Source organism: Podarcis liolepis, assembly GCF_965112155.1.
Source record: "Podarcis liolepis genome assembly, chromosome: 17".
In the NCBI taxonomy this organism is placed as follows: Eukaryota; Metazoa; Chordata; class Lepidosauria; order Squamata; family Lacertidae; genus Podarcis; species Podarcis liolepis.
The window spans coordinates 17,662,335-17,681,356 of NC_139571.1; the positions used below are offsets into that span (position 1 = coordinate 17,662,335).

The 19,022-nt window shown below is 40.6% G+C and overlaps 1 protein-coding gene across 4 annotated transcripts in view; it reads right to left on the bottom strand.

The window, feature by feature from the left end:
* Window positions 1-19,022, bottom strand: part of CNTLN (centlein) — a 168,234-nt gene that overhangs the window by 23,385 nt on the left and 125,827 nt on the right. For all 4 annotated transcript variants that reach the window (XR_014520625.1, XM_083482218.1, XM_083482217.1 and 1 more), the window contains 5 exons: window positions 16,324-16,503; window positions 11,886-11,983; window positions 9,965-10,091; window positions 8,422-8,559; window positions 6,043-6,228 (listed from right to left, as the gene is read on the bottom strand). Coding sequence is in view for 3 of the 4 variants with exons in the window: in XM_083482218.1 (XP_083338344.1) it covers window positions 6,043-6,228; window positions 8,422-8,559; window positions 9,965-10,091; window positions 11,886-11,983; window positions 16,324-16,503 (729 nt within the window). In the remaining variant the exon portion in view is untranslated. The remainder of the gene's footprint in view (window positions 1-6,042; window positions 6,229-8,421; window positions 8,560-9,964; window positions 10,092-11,885; window positions 11,984-16,323; window positions 16,504-19,022) is intronic.

The window sequence follows — 19,022 nt, forward strand, 5'->3', positions numbered from 1 at the left end:
CCTATACACGAAGCCAAGCCAGAGCACAACTAAGTGCAGTACAGCCATCTTCTCAGAAAAACTCTTCACAAGCTCAAGAGGTCAAGACACGAAAGCTTTAGCAACTAATCCACACTTAATGACCCACCTAAGTGGTACTCAGAATATCACTCAAGAAATCACTCAAGATATCCCTCAAGTAATTAAGGAACAAAAGAAGAAAAGACACACTAACCTGGGAACTTCCCCTCTGCCCAGAACGTTGGAGGCTATATACCACACCCCCTCAACAGTATTTATAGAAACTCAAACACTGAGATCCTGCTCTGTTCCAGTAACAAGAAGCCGAAAGCACCAGCCTGAAGATGACGAGTGAGACCTCGTCGAAACGTCGCCTAGACACCCCAACTCTTACACGGGAAGACACCCGAAGACACCAAAACCTGCATATATATATATATATATATATTCTAAATTTCAACATAGGCTGAAAGATTTTCAAAGATTATAAATACAGTAGTATCCAGACACAGTTTTTATACTGTAATATTGAAACCCCCAAGGAAATGTGCTATCTGTGTCCAAATCATAAATGGAGCCTAATTTCCAGCACAGCAGAAGTTTTCAATTTTTCATCTGGAGCAATACAGAGTCTGTCCAGCATCTACATTATAGCTCCTGGTGTACTGTACGTATTTCTTACCATATGCTAACGCGAAACAGCGAGAATTCAGATATTCACTTCATTCATTAAAATCCAGATAGCCTATTATTTTCCCCTTGCACTCTAATAGATATTCACTGTCACCATCCAGGCTTCTGATTCAATTTGCCTAAATCCCATCTGAAGAGTAATCCTGATGGAGAATTAATCTAATCACCAATTTCTTCTCAGAACCATCAACTGTGGCTGTTTCTTAATACAAGCATCGGCGCCTGACCTGCCACCAAACGGAAGCCTGGTGAATAGAAAATAGTCAGCGAATCATATACATCAAGATTTTCCAGAGGCGTCGTGAAAATGCTCCCATGAGCCACTTGTGGTAGTCTTCTAAAGAAGCCAGCCTGTTGACCTTCACATGTTTGAACTATAGCACTATGGACAGCAGTGTGGGGAAGGCTGTTCTAGCACATATGAAAGTGTTTAAATTAAAAACTACAGTGGTACTTCGGGTTAAGTACTTAATTCGTTCCGGAGGTCCATACTTAACTTGAAACTGTTCTTAACCTGAAGCACCATTTTAGCTAATGGGGCCTCCCGCTGCTGAGACACCACCGGAGCACAATTTCTGTTCTCATCCTGAAGCAAAGTTCTTAACCTGAAGCACTATTTCTGGGTTAGCGGAGTCTGTAACCTGAAGCGTATGTAACCCAAGGTACCACTGTATTCTGATTTATTTTGTTATCACACATATTATGGATGTTCACAGACTGGCAAACTCACTGCCTGGTGACAATGGTGCAAATGCATCGTACTGGAATTTTTTCCTAATCTGAACTAAAATTACAACTGTAAGATTGAGCTAAAATGGGCCAAAAAGTTCAGTCTTTGCTTTCAAGCTGCTCCAACATTAAGCTTGTTTCCTATGACCAAAAGCCTTATAAAAGGAATGGTGCTTCTAACCAAAATTGTATTATAACATCTTTCCAGACACAGAAGAGAAGCCAGGAAATCTTAGTTATCATCAGGCTACATCCTATTTAACCAGTATATTACTCACATAGTTCTAGGGCTCTGATCCTAAACATTTTTCCTGGAAATAGGTCCCACTGAACTCAGTGGAGTTTACTCTGAGTAGACATATTTCAGATCACATGAATGTAGTCCCAGAGCAATAATTAAATCAAGATCTATAAAGTATGAAAAATTCAGCTTGTTGTTAATTAAATGGTCAAGTATTTGGGGCATTTCTGCAGTATCTGCTGATATCAAATACCAATACGAAGCCCTCCACTTGTAAAATGTTACAAAAGCTGCTTTATTTCCACCAATCATACAATATAAATATGTTACATTTAACTTCTACTATAAATACCAAAACTGATATCAACATGTAGATGAAAACATCCCACATCCTTAAAGGAGATATTTGATTGAAATTACTATCAAGTTTTCATTTTTTTAAAGAAAGCCTTTCGCACATTCCATATTCTCCAGTATTCCCCCTCAAGTTCAAAATCTCCCAAATGTATCTACTGGTGCAGACATAGCTGACAAGAATCCAAGTTTCCTGTAGATAAATATGATGGCTGAAAGTAACTCAAGGCTGAAGGCTTTGGGGGTTGACAGTACCGTGAACAAACGGATCAGATCACTCAAATGAAGAGAGAGAAAAGGTGAAAGCAGTATGGACAGCTGCTTGGCCAATAACCTGGGGACACATACTCTTATCTGTAGGATTGGGGTGACGGGCGGCTGAACTGAGCGCGTTGTAGCAGAGAAAAGGGCAGCAGTGTCTACAGTGAGCAAGATCTATAATGCAAAGTAAAGGCATAATGCAAATTACGATCAAACCGAGAAATGGTACCGTGTTTTGTACTGATGCAGCCCAGTGCTGAAGGTCAAAAGCCAAGGTACGTTCGTATGTCTGGTGTACACTTCAAATGCAGAATGTGTGAAAAGGGTCTCTGTCATTCACTTGAAGATACAGCCGTCTCATAATAAGGGCCGATACAGGAGGGAGAGACATATCAAAGTGGAAAAGGGAAGAGCAGGGCGAGAATAGAAGAAAAATTGGCAGTTTCCTAGAGGGAGAGGGTAGAGATGGCACAGAGTATACTTCAAAGAAGGAGGTGGTGCCAGGGGGAGGGGCAAAGGTACTGCCTCATTGTGCTAACTTAATTTCCCTATGTGTGGTTTTAGTGGGAAATGTTTAAGAAGTAGTTTTTATGTGCAGTATATAGTGCTACTGATACCCGAGGAAGAATCTCAGCTGTTATTTTTCGGTAACACACTGTGCTTAAAAATGGGTTTCAGAGGACTCTCCTTGCATAAATATTTAGCAACCAGGTGAATTCAAGTCAATAATGGCTGCTCTGCTCATCATCAATATCTGATTTCCAGACCACATCTTTGTTTTCTTGCAATTTATCTGCCAGGCACAATAGATTAACAGTTTTCAACAAAATTATTCTATCAAATGCATATTGACCTGGGTTTTGTTTATTATGAGGTTTGTAACTGTGTACGTTTTAAGATTGTCACAGCACAAATATGTAGAAAAAGGCAGACCTCAGAAATGACAAAAATGTGTGAAGCTGCTGATTCCTTGCAATGGTTAACCATGTAATGGTGTAACCATATAACAGCATTTCAAGGGTATAATCTAAGGCGTTGGGAAGTCATTTGACATGTTGCCATTGTTAAACAAATGGGAGCCAGAAATCCCAGATGATCAACCTCAAATCACCTGAAGATATCCCAGTAGATCCCAATCGACCCTTTGCCTACCCCTGCTATATACTAATAGAAAACTCATTCTATGAGGGTGGCTTTGTATGTAGGCAAAATGACACTACACAAATGGAAGGCAGGAACATATCTGCAGAAATAAAATTTTAAAAAATCTGTAGGAAGCGAGGGGAAACGAAAGGATGAAAAGGCACAAAAACAGCTTAGTTAGGATTCAGCAGGCTTGGTACGTATGGAATGCTGACTGGCTGTTAATTTTTTGTGCCAAGATTGAGAGAAAGATGCAAGCCTTGTTTGTAATAGAACAACCCTGGGAAAAGGGTTGTGCAAGGCTAGAACCTTGAACAAGAGCATTCTATGTTACAATAGGGTTCCATATTTCCATATTTCCCTCCGGATGCAAATTTCGCCATTTCAATTGGCATTTCAATATGGCAACCCTATGCTACAACATTCTCTATACTGCTAAAGTAACATGCAGCAGAGCTCAGTATCTGAATAGTGTAGAGAGGATCTGCACCAGTGCTGCACATGACTACTTGCAGCTGGCACTGGCCTGGAAGATCACAGTATCATATGAGTTGGAAGGGACCACGTGGATCATCTAGTCCAAGCCCCTGTAATGCAGGAATCTTTCGCCCACAGCCCTGAGATTAAGAGTCTCATTATCTACCAACTGAGCTATCACTCAGGAGATATGCATACAATGTAGAAGAGCAACATGAAAAGCAATGAGTCTTGTGGCCCCTTAAAGATTAAACACCTGTATCATGGTTGCAAGCTTCCGGGCACTACTGGTGAAAATCTAGTTCACCAGCTGCATGCATTGTTATACTAAGTTAGCAAGTATGTTTATGCATGAGTGCCGTGTTAAAAATGTAAACAGATATGAAATGCCCAAAAATACAGATTGTGAGAAGTATGCAAAACTAGAAAGCAGTGTTGAGGAGTAACAGATATTCTGGCACTGGTACATTCCTAAACACACATAGTGGATAATACAAAATACTACGGGGAAGATGCCAGAGGCAAGATGAAGTATGGGAAAGGTGACCTGGGGATGCTGTTTGAAGCAAGCTCCCTAACCATTTTATTATGTAGAGCAGGACCTTGGAGTTGATTTCTGTGTGTTCAGTTTGAAGGGATCAATATATTCATGTGGTGAGGTCCTTGACTTTCAAAATTAGTGTTTTCTCTGACATGGTAACTTTGGAGCAATGCTCCCCTGATCTTGTTTGGTCTACTTCTCACAAATTGTGCTCAGCTAGAAAAGTCCTGTCACTATAAGCTCATTCCGTTGCATTTTGTGCAGTCGCAGTCCAAAGCACAGCAAAATGTGCTTAAGTTCCGATGAAATCCATCAGTTCTAGGTGTGCTTAGCAGACGAGAACTGTGCCCTGACCATTTTAATACATGCAGCGACACATCTTTTGAGATAGCGTGCTTCCTCTTCTTCCTCTGAAAGCTACTCAGCTGTTTTTAGGTGCCGTGTGCTTGACTGTGTTTATTACTGACTATCCAAAGTAGTAATTAGCTTGTTAGGTTGTCAGCAAGCAAGTTAATTTCATTTAGTCTTTATTAATTTCACTCCTGCTGGCAATTTCTTTTTAGCTACCTTTGCTCTTGACAACTTGGCAGTGATCTTCTATTCAACAGAGGGAGGATACATAACTATGATATTTTGGAGATGGCATTTATTTGGAAAGGTCTATTAAATTAAATTTAAAATGTTGATAGAGAAAACAGGATGTTCTATTCCAGATTCATAACAGGTTAAGTCAAAGCAAAAGAAGCCCTATGACATTTATCTTACTTCACTGTGTCCCACCTTCATAGATACTGCTGTTGCTATTAGTTCTGCGTGGGGGGGGGGGACAGCATCTGCACATGTCTTTTTCTGCCCTGCACAGCTAACAACTGCTTTTTAGCAGGAGGCAATTTACCTTGGAGAAACTGCCTGGGAGAAAAGGATTAAACAACACCTTCCAAATCAAGCCCTCCCCTCAACCTTCATACACACCCCGCCCTTAATAGGGCTGCTAATTAGCAAAAAAAAAAAAAAAAAAAAAAAAAAAAAAAATCAGTGGACATCCTGTTCACAGATCTCCTGTCTGGTTGTGCTGTCTGGACATCACTTTGTGCTCAGGAGAAATTGGACAGTCACTCACCAAAGGTTATGAAACAACAGCTTTGTCCATCTCTGTTCACAAGAGGAGGGGTGGTTTTTTAATATATACATATATAGGGAAGAGAAGTGGGATGGCAGTCTGGAAACCAATCTGAGGGAGGGTCCCAGGGGCTGGGGGGGGGGGGTCTTGATCTGGATGCTGGGGATATGCTGAGCCAGAAGAAAACTTCGTCCTGGCAACAGTGGATGCCCCAAGTGCAGAGGGAGAGATGTCACCATTGGCCCGTCTCACCTTCTGCTAGAAGGACAATTGGAAAACCCTGAAGTCTGGAGTCCACAGGAATATTTGCATTAAATTAGTATGATGTAGGTCAGCCTTCCCCAACCCAGTGCCCTCCAGATGTTGGAATAGTACTTCTGCGATCCCTAAGCACTGGAGGGCACATCTGGAGGGCACTAGGTTGGGGAAAGCTGACCTAAGGCATGTCACTAAACCAAAAGACAAATTTTTAAAATACCGAACCTTCACAAAGGTAACGAACTCTTCCACCTTGTCATTGGACATCATCAATTTTTTCTGCAGTACTTCGAGTGCCTGTTCACTTTGCTTTGCCAAGCCATGAAGTTGCTGAGAGGCAGTGGTTTCGAGTTCTGTCATGGCACATTCCGCCTCAGCCATTTTAGCTTCCAGATTGGCGAGTTTAAGCTCCTGAAATAAAGCCACATGAAAATGATACTGGTATACTTTTCACTCAAGAGCAAAATACCCTAAGGTGAGTCAATCAAGCCATGAGAGGGATTGCGAGTTTTGTGGATACATAGTGAGTCCACAAAGTCCATTGTGTCCCCTTTCTAGGAAGATTCACTGTAAGGACCACAACTTGGTTCCTTCACCCTTAGAGTGGGGATATTCTTAGTTCTTGTCTGATTTCATGAGGAGTTGGGATACTGCACAGTTAGAAGCAAGAGCAAGAACAAGAACATAAGTTAAAAACTGTATTCAGCTTCCTTTACCATGTTCATTGCTGTCTTCTTCCAGTGTCATATATCTATAAAGGAACCTTTGCTTGATTTGCTTTAGGTTACAACGATTTTGTACATTACTCTCTCCCAACGGAGCAGCCTGCTACCCTCTCCCATGTCCCCACCATTCTTCCTCAGCTGTTTGGGGTCAAACAAACTCAGAGAAAGGATCTATGTATTGGTGTGTCGTACCTGGCTTAAACCTAAGTGCTGTTTCCTTTGGACTGTATCACACAGTTGTGGATTTTCTACTACCGAGTGCCTTGGGCTCAATGAAACCATCGCTGTCCTAATATGGGCTCAGGGTAAGTCCTGCCCATAATACAAATGTAGGGTTTTTGACCCAGTAGGAGGCAAGAGTAAGCTTTGAGTTCATACATGGCCTTCATTCCATCTTTCTTTCCCTCTTTTCCTAGGTACCAACCCATAAGACAAGGTGAGGCAGCAAGATCCACAGAGGCAGCAGATATGGAATGCATTGCCCCCTGCTGCTGCTGCTGCTGCTGCTACCACTCCTTGGAGGTTGGGTCCGTGGACTTCTTAAGCCCCACCCAATGCCACCTCTGCAACGACCTTTTGCTCCTCCCATCCTTGCTCCAGATGTAGAATTTTATCCCCCCCCCCCGTTCCTGATATACATCTTCCCTTACCCATTCTCCCCTGGTGAGGGAGTGTCATTGTGCGGTTCACCACAGGTGCCAAAACGCCTTGGGCCAGCCCAACTAGGTAATAGGTAATAGGTAATAAGTAAGGTGGGACGCAGGTGGCGCTGTGGGTTAAACCGCACAGCCTAGGACTTGCCGATCAGCAGGTTGGCGGTTCGAATCCCTGTGGCGGGGTGAGCTCCCATTGCTCTGTCCCTGCTCCTGCCAACCTAGCAGTTCGAAAGCACGTCAAAGTGCAAGTAGATAAATGGGTACCGCTCCGGCGGGAAGGCAAACGCCGTTTCCGTGTGCTGCTCTGGTTCGCCAGAAGCGGCTTAGTCATGCTGGCCACATGACCTGGAAGCTGTACGCCGGCTCCCTCGGCCAATAAAGCGAGATGAGCGCCGCAACCCCAGAGTCGGCCACGACTCAACCTAATGATCAGGGGTCCCTTTACCTTTAAGGTGGGAACAGGAATAACACTTAAAACCTCTGTCTCTACCTAAGCTAAAAGAACAACATGAACAGAAAACCAATGGAGAGCCAAAGATATGCTTTCTACATAGAGCAGGGATGGGGAACCTATGGGCCTTCATATGTTGTTGGACAGCTGTAATTCCTGACGAGTCCACTTCTCCCCCAGCTTCCAAACATTGCATGTCGTTGGTGCTCTCCCGGGGGGGGGGGGAGGCATGGGGAACTTGGCGCTGTGTGGTGCTGGGAAGCCCATCTGCCACTATTGTCATTGTGTTTGGGAGCCAGGAGAGCAGCAGTGCCTCCCACACCAGACCCTACAGGTTTCTCATCCCTGACCTAAGGATAATGATGGTGGGCACCACAGGAGCATGTTCCCATATTCCCTGACTGCCCCAACCAGAAGTTTCAGTCCTTGCTTCTTGAATTGCGCAGAAAAAAAGCAGCTCCGCTGAACCCATTTTAGGGTGCTACAAACAGGGGCATATTGAATTTCATTACCTAGGCTAATATCACAGAACATCATACTGTGATTCATTTAATTCATCTTCAAATATGCATTTAGCCATTACATTCATATCTTGTAAAGGCTCCAAGTCCAAGAGAATAAAAACCACAGAGATACTGCGATGGGTAGAGTGAAAATGCAGAGTTGCTGACCTCACCACTCTTTTCCTTTTGGTAATAAACACTGTACATAAAAAGGTTAGGTAGAAATTAAATATTCTGTGTTTAATCCAAAACAATCTGTAACCATGTACCTTTTTGTCCAGCTCCTCCTTAGCTTTGCGATTCATCTGCTCATATTGTGCCTTTTCTTTTGTAGCTACATTAAGCCTTTGCTTTAGTGAATCAATCGATGTTTTTTTGTTTGAACAATCTTCCGTCAATGACTTTACCTGAAGTAACACCCAGAGAATAACTGTTATTAGGGGAAACATTTGCACCATTTCGAGGGGAAACCTAAAACCTTTTGCCAAAATAACAACTACGTTTCATTGTAAACATTTCTTTTGCCAGTTTAGGTGAAAAGGCCGGCAGCTCTCTTTCAGCTGTTCCTGCAAGGACTGTATCCCATGGAAATCAATAGAACTTATTCACACATAACTGGCTACAGAGCTCCAAGTTCGTAGTGATTACAAAATTCATAGCATTTAGCAAGTAGACAGATATAAGCTTGCAGAAAGTATAGCTACATGGAGAATTAGTGCTTTCAGGTTTTGATGGAAACAAATATTAACCACACAACCCTTCTGTTAGTATCCAGCACCTATAGATTTTGTTTGGATCAGCCTTTCTCAAACAACTGTAAAGGAAATGTATTCAAGATCTATGCAATCTATGGTATGCAGATACTTTCTCTCCCCGAAATCAAAACATGCAAGATTTAATATCACAGCTCTTCAAAACATTGATTTTCTAAAACAGAAACAAAATCAAGGATTCATTTTGCACCTTCCTGGTGTGATTTCCTCTCCACCCCAACCCCCCTCTTTTTGGCTGATGATTTCTTAATGACATCTTATCTCTGACATGGAGGGCAAGAGAGTAGTTCTCTCTGGAACTGACAAGTGCTTAATGGCTGCCGGTGCAGGCTACTTTCAGAGCAACGCAGCCAGCGCCTGATTTTAAAGAGAATCAAAGTAGGGCTCGCCTCAAAAACTATTTCTGCTCTGAGGTTGTACAGTGTGAAGCCTCAGGGGTTCCTCCATGCGAGCCCTGTTTGCTGGGAATAAAAGGGTGCTGGGCAGATAGCGTAAGGAAGGCGCAATTTCACTTCTCGTCCCTTTAAGCATCTGCAAAATGCATTAAATATTTAGGGAGAAAACAACTTGCAGAATAGCATAAAATGGAATCATTAAATATATAACAGTGAAAGGGATAACATGTCACTGTTATTATAAAGCTAATTGAAATGTAATCTTTTCTTTCTGCTAGATGTTAGATAGAAAAAACACATATATTTCACATATCAGGTATTTGAGCTGCATTCTTTTGAAATTAACAAGCACAAGAAAAGCCAGATTCACTATATACCATATGTACACAGCAAACCTTTCATTGTCACATTAAATTATTTCACTGTTTAGATAGCACAAATGTGCTCTCTCTATGTATGAATGGAATTATCACGACTGCTGCAATTAATCAATGAAATCTGATAGCATTTCTAAGTGGATACAAATGCAACACTTTTTAAAAAACAAACAAACAAAACCTCACCAACGGTGTTGATATTTTGATTTTTGTATGTGATGCTCATTTTGGAGGAAGGGGATTAAACACACACAAACCATGACATACCTTTTCTTCAAGAGTTTGTAGTTTTTCATTAAAGCTTTTTTCTTTATCCTGATTTGCTTTCATGCGCAGCTTCCAATCTTCTATTAAATTCCTTTTCATACTTAGGTCTCTCTCCATTCGAGAAATCCTTCAAATAAGGAGGAATGCAATATTCACAGAATTAGGAAACATTACTACTGTGTGCTTATTTTGAATAATTAAAATGTATGACTCTGATGAGTGCTAATCTTTGCACATTTTGCCAGTGCAAAGGAGTTGAAAATCATTCCATTTTTCTACACATATAAAGATACAACGGATAAATTGAAACTCTGTGGACTTCTGAATTGCAAGAACAACATTATTATGCCAGCAATGCAAATACACAGTACTTCCTACAGTTAATCATACTAAGGTGAGCATACAATTATGAGCAAAGGGAAAGCAGAATATTGCATTATTTTGGTGTAGGCTGACAAAGTGAAGAAGAGGAAGATTGTAATTTACTAAAGTATCAATTTAAAAGTGCAAATATGTGGACTGCCCAGCATGATTGTACACCTTTATTTAGGATGTAGAAAGCTTCATAACAATAAAAAGGAAGGAATTAAAATATGTCTGTGAGTAATATCTGTGGAAAATCAATACGCTGATTTCAAAGACAGCATTGCTTTCACACATAGCATCTCTGAAGGAAATGCAAACTTTTCCACAGCAAATCTGTGGCAAAGGAATTTTAAAAACTGCTGATTGGGTGATATGTGAGACAAACAGGATGCCTATTTCCTTATTACTTGAAACTGTTTTCTTATGGACACAATATTTTATCCAAATAAATCAAATCAGTATGTTGAATATACAGAATACATTGTTGTTGATATCATGTCACATAAAATCAGCAAGAAAACCATGGCATAATAAAAAAGGATAGAAAGAATTTACATTTGAATGGTCACCTAACAGTGTACTGGGAGCAATCGAGTAGATCACCTCCAGCAAAGCGCATTCAGTATTTACTATATAAAATAATGGTAGGGAACAGTCTTATCTAAAATCTAAAAAAATGGAGGTGCTGGGTTCTTTAGCTGCATCTTAAGGCATTAATCAATGAAATATGCATTCCATGAATGTATTTTAAAGATACTCCTGTCTTAAAGGTGAAGGAACCACATCAATAAAATATTTTTTATTTCCAAGATCACACAGTAGTAGGCAGCAGGTTTACTCACTTGCAGGTGTTTCTGTGACTTTAATATTTGACTAGATAATCAATCTACAAATCTATAGTATGCTCTTCTGGAATAAACCAGCATAGTTAAAATACAGTGTTATGTATGCAAAATAAATGAGATGTGATTTTCAAAGTTAATGTTTTTCAGAGTTAAAACTGCAATCCTATAATAAACACTTACCTGGGAGTCAGCCCCACTGAATACAATGGGATGTATTTCTGAGTAAACAGGAATAGGGTTGCAGAGTTAACAAACATAAAAATGAATAAGCCTAACTGCCCTTTTGCACCTTTTACAGATGTAAAACTGGAGATTTAATCCTGTTTAAGCATCTAAACCTTGACTTGTCTTTAAGCCCTTAGGCATTTGTATTTGAAAGATTGCTTTTAGCTACGGTGAGGCAATCATTTAGATTTACATCAAGGGATAAGCAAGCCCGCTCTGCAATCTGAAATGTGACTGTTGATACTCTTTTTGCTCTACAGAAATTATAGTCAGTTAACAACTCATCAGTTTTTGTCTTTTGCTTTTAAAGTCATCAGCATGGACTGCTGCAATAGTTTGAAATAGGCATCATAAAGAAAAAAAGAAACTGGATAGAAAATATCACTTCCAGAAAAATGTCTCTACTTGATCCAAAATTCTGTTAAGTAATTACATTTCTGCCACTGGGGGGAAGCAGACACAATGGAGAAGCAAAGTGAACCTACTTTTCCTGTAGTTCCCGCATCTGTTCTTCTTTTCGCTGGACTTCATATTTCAAAGATTTAATGGTTGATGACTGTTTAGTGATTTCATTATTTGCATTCTAGATTGAATAAAATATTTATTAAAGCCTCAATAGTGTATATTTAGAATTATCGAAAATATAACTCATAATGATCTTGTTTCAAACAAAAAAAATTACTGTATAATAGTTTATAGTCTATTTTGATCACTATTAAACAATCATTAGTGTACATCACAGCACAAAAGAATATCTCTTACAGCTTTTGCGCTTAGAAATTCTGCCCTTTAGAAACACTTTGCTAATGTTTCACACTGCTGACTTTATAACCACTAAATGGTTATTTATCAGGGCCAGCCCAGAGCTAGATACATCCCGTCTTATTTCGCAGAAAAAAATATTAAACTCTTACGATCGGCTTACAGAAATTTTCCATCAATTGTGTTTCCTCAAAGGATAGGCTTGGGAAACAAAAGGCATATGTCTGAGAGACCTGTGCTTCTTCTCGGTCTTTTGATCTCCAAGATTTGCATGAGACCTATGAGAAACATTACGTAGGAGCAGGAGTTGATCGTATAGATTTTTGGTCTGTTGTCCCATGTCCTCCTTAGGAGTAGTCACACAGGACACCAGCATCTGGTTCACTTCCTCTACTGTTACTATTTTCACCACCAACACATCAGAATTTTAGCAGCCTAAACAAGGATGTCCATAGACCTTGTCTTGTCTATGTATACTACTCGGAAGTAGACAGCACAATTCACTGTACAGAGATGATCATACGGCCTTAAATCAGTTATTTTAGGCAATTCTGGGGGGAAAGGGAACGTCGCAAAAAGAAACCTCTCAGCCGTTTGAAATAATCCTACCATATTTTCCAGAGTGATCAACAGCTAAAATTGGTGGCATGGAACTGCAACAATTAACTTTCATTTCAGAGTATTTCAGAGTAAATGGCATTCTCTTCTCCTCCACCTTTCGATGCAGAAGTGGGAGATGAATTCACCGTAGGTGTGCATTCCTATTTGCAAGTTCAGCCCTTGTTTTGGCCTGGGGAATTTACACATTAGGTGTAAAACTGTGAGCGAAGAGATGGGATAGGCAGTAAAGCCAAACTCTGCTGGAATGTCTCCTGCTCATTGCAGCCTTCTAACTCCCATTAACATTAATGGGAGCCTTGCACATAGTATTCTTCCCCTCAAGGGAAGTATAGACTCTGATGGGTAGAGTATGGGGTAAACTGCAGTTATATTGAGCAGCCTCTTCTGCACTGCTACACCCTTTTACTCACTGGCTTAAAAATAAAATGATAGTTGTTCCTCTAATTAAAATCCAATAATACTGGCAACCCACAGTGCCTTGAAATTCCAACATTTTCTCATGGCAGGGACTATAACGATCCTGTTTTAACATTCATATAATGAAATAAAAATTAAAAGCAGGTTTGCGAAGGATTCAAACGCAACTTGGTTAAAGCATGCCAGGAAGTTGAACCTATAATTACTTTTTTCTTTAAAAAAAAAAAAATTAAGGCTGGCTCTGCATGTTCATAAACACAATCATACTGTAAGGGATGAAAAATAATGTCTAGTTTATACTCCTGAGCCACAAAAAGAATGCAAGTCATAATTCTTGCGTTACAGCACACTTCAACAGGAGCTTTCTTTGGGTAAGGAAAAGGATTTTTCAGAACAGAGCTGCAGTCATTTATTACATTTACAAAAAAAAAAAAAAAAAAGGTGGGGGGGAGGGGGAAGTGAAATGTTTTCATGTGGTCAAAGCATGCCTAGGATTCCAGCAGTTCTGCATTGGGCATGTCACCCCAACCTGAAATATATGAAGTTTAACCTGAGAATAGTTAAAATGATAGATGGCAGCAGAATAATAACTGAAGTTCCTTAGGCCAACTTGTGCAGCATGACCTTCAGAGGCGTTTACATGTGCCAAGTGAAAGTGGACACTTGTGCGGAACGGGGGCCTCTGCAAAGAGCTACACAGCAGCGCTTGTGTCCAAGGGGGAAAGTCACCACTTCCTGTGGAAAACAACGCTGCAAAAAAGGGGAAAGGAAATGAAGCAAATCTCTTCCAGCCGTGATTGGGTAGGAGTGTTAAGATGCAGGAAGCCTGGTTCTCAAAAACCACTTATTGTGTGGTTAGACTTTGGAATTTGGAAAAGGGGGGAGGAGATACACGAATAAGGTACAATCTTGGACTATTTATCCTAAACCTTGCAGGGAAAACTGAGACGCGTGCACAAATGATGATGGTTTTATAACAGGTTCCCAAGAAGTCAGATGCATCGTATAAGTTTATTGCGTTGCTAATAGCTTTCTTAAAATTCTCTTTGCTAAAGTTGTTGGGACAATGCAGGACACACTGAGGGGTGTATTAAGAAGCCATACGGTTAATATGTAAACTTTGATATGTGGGTAGCTGTAGCAAATCACCATGTTGTGTTTTTTTGCATACAGCAGCAAGCTTCCAGGTGTATCCCTTGTAACTGCTTGAAAAGCAAGGCAGTCTTAGGAACAATGGCTATACTAGGAAGCCATGTGGTATAGGGATCAGAGTGATAGACTAGGACTGGGAAAACTCCAGTTCAATTCCCAACTCAGCCATGAACCTTACTGGTTGATTTGGCACCAGTCAGCATCTTTCAAACCAGCCTAGGGTTGTGGTGAGGATTTTTTTGGAAGGGGAGACAAAATATATGCTGCCTTGAGTGAACTGAAGGAAAGGCAGGATATAAATGGAATAAATAATAAAACAATGTTGACTTTGGAAAAGCATTGGGATACTTGATTAGGGTTTTCATGAGTAAGTACTGAGAGACTGACGTAGGGTTCCACTAAAATCTGCTTAACTAAATCAGGAATTTGATTCAGGTAGGTAGTCATGTTGGTCTGACGCAGTGTGTGTGTGTTTATAGTCCAGTAGCATCTTAGAGACCAGCTAAGTTTGTTCTTGGTATAAGCTTTTGTATCTGAAGAAGTGTGCATGAACACGAAGGCTTATACCAAGAACAAATTTGTTTTAATTTTTTATATAAATCAGGGATGCCATCGCACAGTGCTATGAAGGTTGATTTGGCTCCAATTAAATATTTCATTATCCGCCATCCATGAGATAGGAAAATAACATACGAAAATTCACTACTTTGAAATAGTCTCTCCACAAAGATGAAACCATGGGCTTTCCCCTCCACCTTACCCCAGGATTCTTCCTTTCACCAAGAGGAGTCGTCTTGCTCTATCTGAATCCGAATTTTAGTATGTTATTTTCTGAGACCTGTGCATAGTACGGAAGCACTTCTGTGGCCGTCTGGTGCTGGGCTCCCCACCCCTCTCCCTCCCTGCCTTTTGATCAGCACTGGGAAGACAAGAACTTTGTCCTGCCTGCCCTGCCAATGGCTACTGGGGATAGTCTAGGTCCTATTGGAATCCAGCTCACATGAGCCAGCAAGGACAACAGTCAGAGATTATCAGAGCTGCAGTGCAACAACAATATGGGAGGGGCACCATGTTGGTTACTCCTAGCCTATCCAATTCCAGCTATTCCACAATCTCATCTTGTAGCTGCTAATACAATGCCTATTCCATGTCGCTATCAATATTCAAATATCACAAAACCTTCAGCCTGCATGTACTCTTCCTTTCTGTTTCTCAAACAAGTGCACTCTATGTACTTTTTGATATTGCCAATGTTTCCATTAAGATTAACCTCCATACTGCGATTCTAACTCCCTCCAAGAAGTCAGGGATGCAAAATAATCATTGTGATAAATGTGATTGGTGGAGTCATGCTGGTTTTTTAAATGTTCACCAATACTGTTGAAAGTCAATAGCATTTTCCAATTAGGCTTGAGGCTTTCCTAGAAACATTAGAAAGACTTTCAGACAGGTGTTCCAGAAAGGAAGAAGTTTCTGGTAGTGAACAGCAACAGAGGGTTGAAGAGAATATGACTACAGGGACCTCTTTCTCCTAGATTATATTTTCATACTGTCGCAAAATGCAAGGAGGTCACTATCCTTTCAAACTGCCATAATAGTGATTTATATCCATCATAGGACACACACACCCAGTGAATATAGCAATTTTAAATCTCACTTCTTATACTGTAAGGACCGGAATCATATGATTTGTCTTAAACACAGCCTAACACTTTCAACAAGCCAGATTTAATTATAGTCCTGAATCTGATTTATTTTCTCTAATCTTTGAACAGATGAAGCGAGCCAGTTCAATTTCATCTGACTGAATGTTAAGTTATTCTTATTTAATTATGGTTGTGTGACCATCATTTAATAGCACATTTACCTAAGCCGCAAGATGCATTTTATTTTTAGTCTTTCAGTGCTTGATACTCTCTTTAGGACATAAAAGTGCAAATTTCATAATAATTTCATAACGTGGACTGTCACCTTCAGTTTACACTGCAGCTGCTTCATTTCCAAATCTACATTCTTTAATGGAGTTGCTGGTGTCATTCCAGTAGGGCCAGATGTCACAGGAGACAGACCCTCTCTCACTTTCAGGTGGTCCAACTTCCCTTGTAAATCTGATTTTTCTCGCTGCAACTCAGTCAGGTTGGACGTCAGTGTCTGTTTTCCAAAGAAAGTAATAATAGCAACAGTTGTGTTCAATATGCAATAGAGACCAACGTGCTATATAATTTTACAGTTTAGCATTACGAAACACAACATATGCACCGTGCATTGTCCAAATTGCAAATGGGTTGGCTGATTTCACTGGTTGCAAAACAGACACAACCATATTAAAGAGGAAGAGAGAATGAGACAGGCTGCCTTTAGTGATATTTGCCCATCAAAGGGGAGAGGAAAATGATGCTTTAAAGAATAGTTAATACTGTTCCCCACTGCCACTGATATTCCTTGTGATGTGTATGTGAAAACAGTGAAATATTCTCAGATTTCACTTTATGTAGGAAATGTGGATTGAATGTAATGGCTGCTGGAATAAGTTCACATGAATATTCTATTGACAAATGCTATGGAGCAGTGTGCTTTGACTTATTAGGTTTGTAGGACTTGTGGAGGTTAAAGCAAAATAGACCATATGCACTGCAGAACTTCTGTTTGGCTGGTCTTTATGTTGTTGCTTCTTCCGTTCCTCATGTACACACAAGAGCCAGGAAACCACAAATTCCATAACCTTGACCCTGGGGCTGATGTACTTAACTGGTAAAAGCCAAGCTGGAGCACGACAAGATAGCAGATGTTAGTTGTTTATTCCACTGGGTAGGTCTTACCACCCAACACTGCAGCCAAAATGCTTCTCATTTAGCAACATAAATGTTAAGTCCAATTAGCAGATGAGGCTTGTTAGGGATTTAGTTCATATGAATAGCAAGCAAATAAACTATTTCAGTCTTACTGAACTTGACTGACAACGGATCAGGAGCATTTATGCGATGTGAAATGGTGCTGCAGCGTGTGTCTTAAAATGGTAAAATGAAGTATTCAGTATTTACCTTAATTTTGCTATGCTGTGGAATATAGGAACATGTTTTATTCTGTAATAGCTGGAATAATCTTTTACCAGACTGTAGTCAGCAGAAAGCCACCAAGCTTTTAATGGCATAACAGCCGAAGGCTCCTTAAGAGCTCAACAATAGTACTATTTTAATATTCCAAAGATGCTTATAATATGGTAGTTTAACATAAGGAACAATTAGACAAAATGGTATTGCAATCTCTCAGAGGAGCAAAAAACTTCCCTTGTGAAGACTCCCAATTAGACACTGCAAAAGATGCTACCATTTAAAACAGCTAGCTGTAGCTACTTTATATTTTGTACTGAAATAAGGAGATAAGAAACAGATACACTATAATGTTAATCTGAAGGTAGAAGGCAGGAAATAGAAGAAAGGACTTAGGAGGCATTCACAAAAGCAAAGAATATAGACAGGAAAAGGGAACATTAAAAAAAGAATTGGAAGGAAATATTGGGGCGTTATTAAAACAGACAATGAGCCGCCCCAGAGAAAAATTGGGAGGCAGTGGGTTTGCCCAACATTTATTTTCTCCACAAAGCCTTAAGACTCATGTATTCATTTCTTGCTCCTTTTCACTGATGTCTTCACTATATTTGCCACGTCTCTCGCTTTAAAACATCAGGACACCTGATAATGTTCATATTTTATCATTTAAATCATTTGTGTGTGCGCATGTGTGTATATCTCCTGTTCTCTACTACTGAACCTGAAAGACTAGAAGAAGATGGGGAATCACAGGGCTCGTTTAAAATAGGGCAGTGCTTTCTTTTGAGCTGAATAATTTTACTGTGGGGTTGATGGAGGTATGTGTACAATATATGATCAACCTAATATGTCTGGTGTCAGACGTGTTGTGCCGGCTGGGGTACTTTGCTCACCTTTGGTCCCCACCCTCATTCAGCTCTCTCACCTGTGGCTCCTAGAAGCTGTCAGCATGTGACAGCAGCCACACACACCGGGAATGGCTTCAGCAGGCTGGCTAACCCAGGTGAAGGTAGCTGATGGGTCTCAAACCCTCAGTGAGTTAGGGACTTCCCCTGCATGCAAAGATAGGGTCCGGTTGATTGACCCATAGTGGGTCTAACAGCATGTGCTGTAGAGGGAAGTAAGTAGCAGATGGCACTCATCAATAAGGAAAGGGAGCCCATCTAGGAGAAGGAAAACCCTGATCCTAAACCTCTCTGCCTTGTGGGATATCTTCAAAAGAAGTAAAGGCAAATGAGTAAACCCTACACAAATCTGGAGTGGAGTCACTAAGACTGTTGCATGACACTTTGTACGCCTCCTTCCAGCAACTCCTGCAGCCAAGCTGGTGCCAAACGTATTGTTCTGCTTTCCTTTGAACCACATCAGTGAGGCAGAGATGGGGGTCTTGTCATTGGGCAGCCTAGAATCTCCATACACAATGCCCTGGCTTGAGCCCTGGTGGGTCACTTCACTGCTGCTAACACAGTAGTTTGACTTCACCCCCAGAGGCGCACTCTCAAGACAGATGGGTACCAACAACAATTCACACTCTATTTTACTTTGTATGATCCTGTGTATATGACATACACCATGTTGGCTGGAGTCGATAGGAGCTGTAGTCTGGGGGCACCAGGTTGG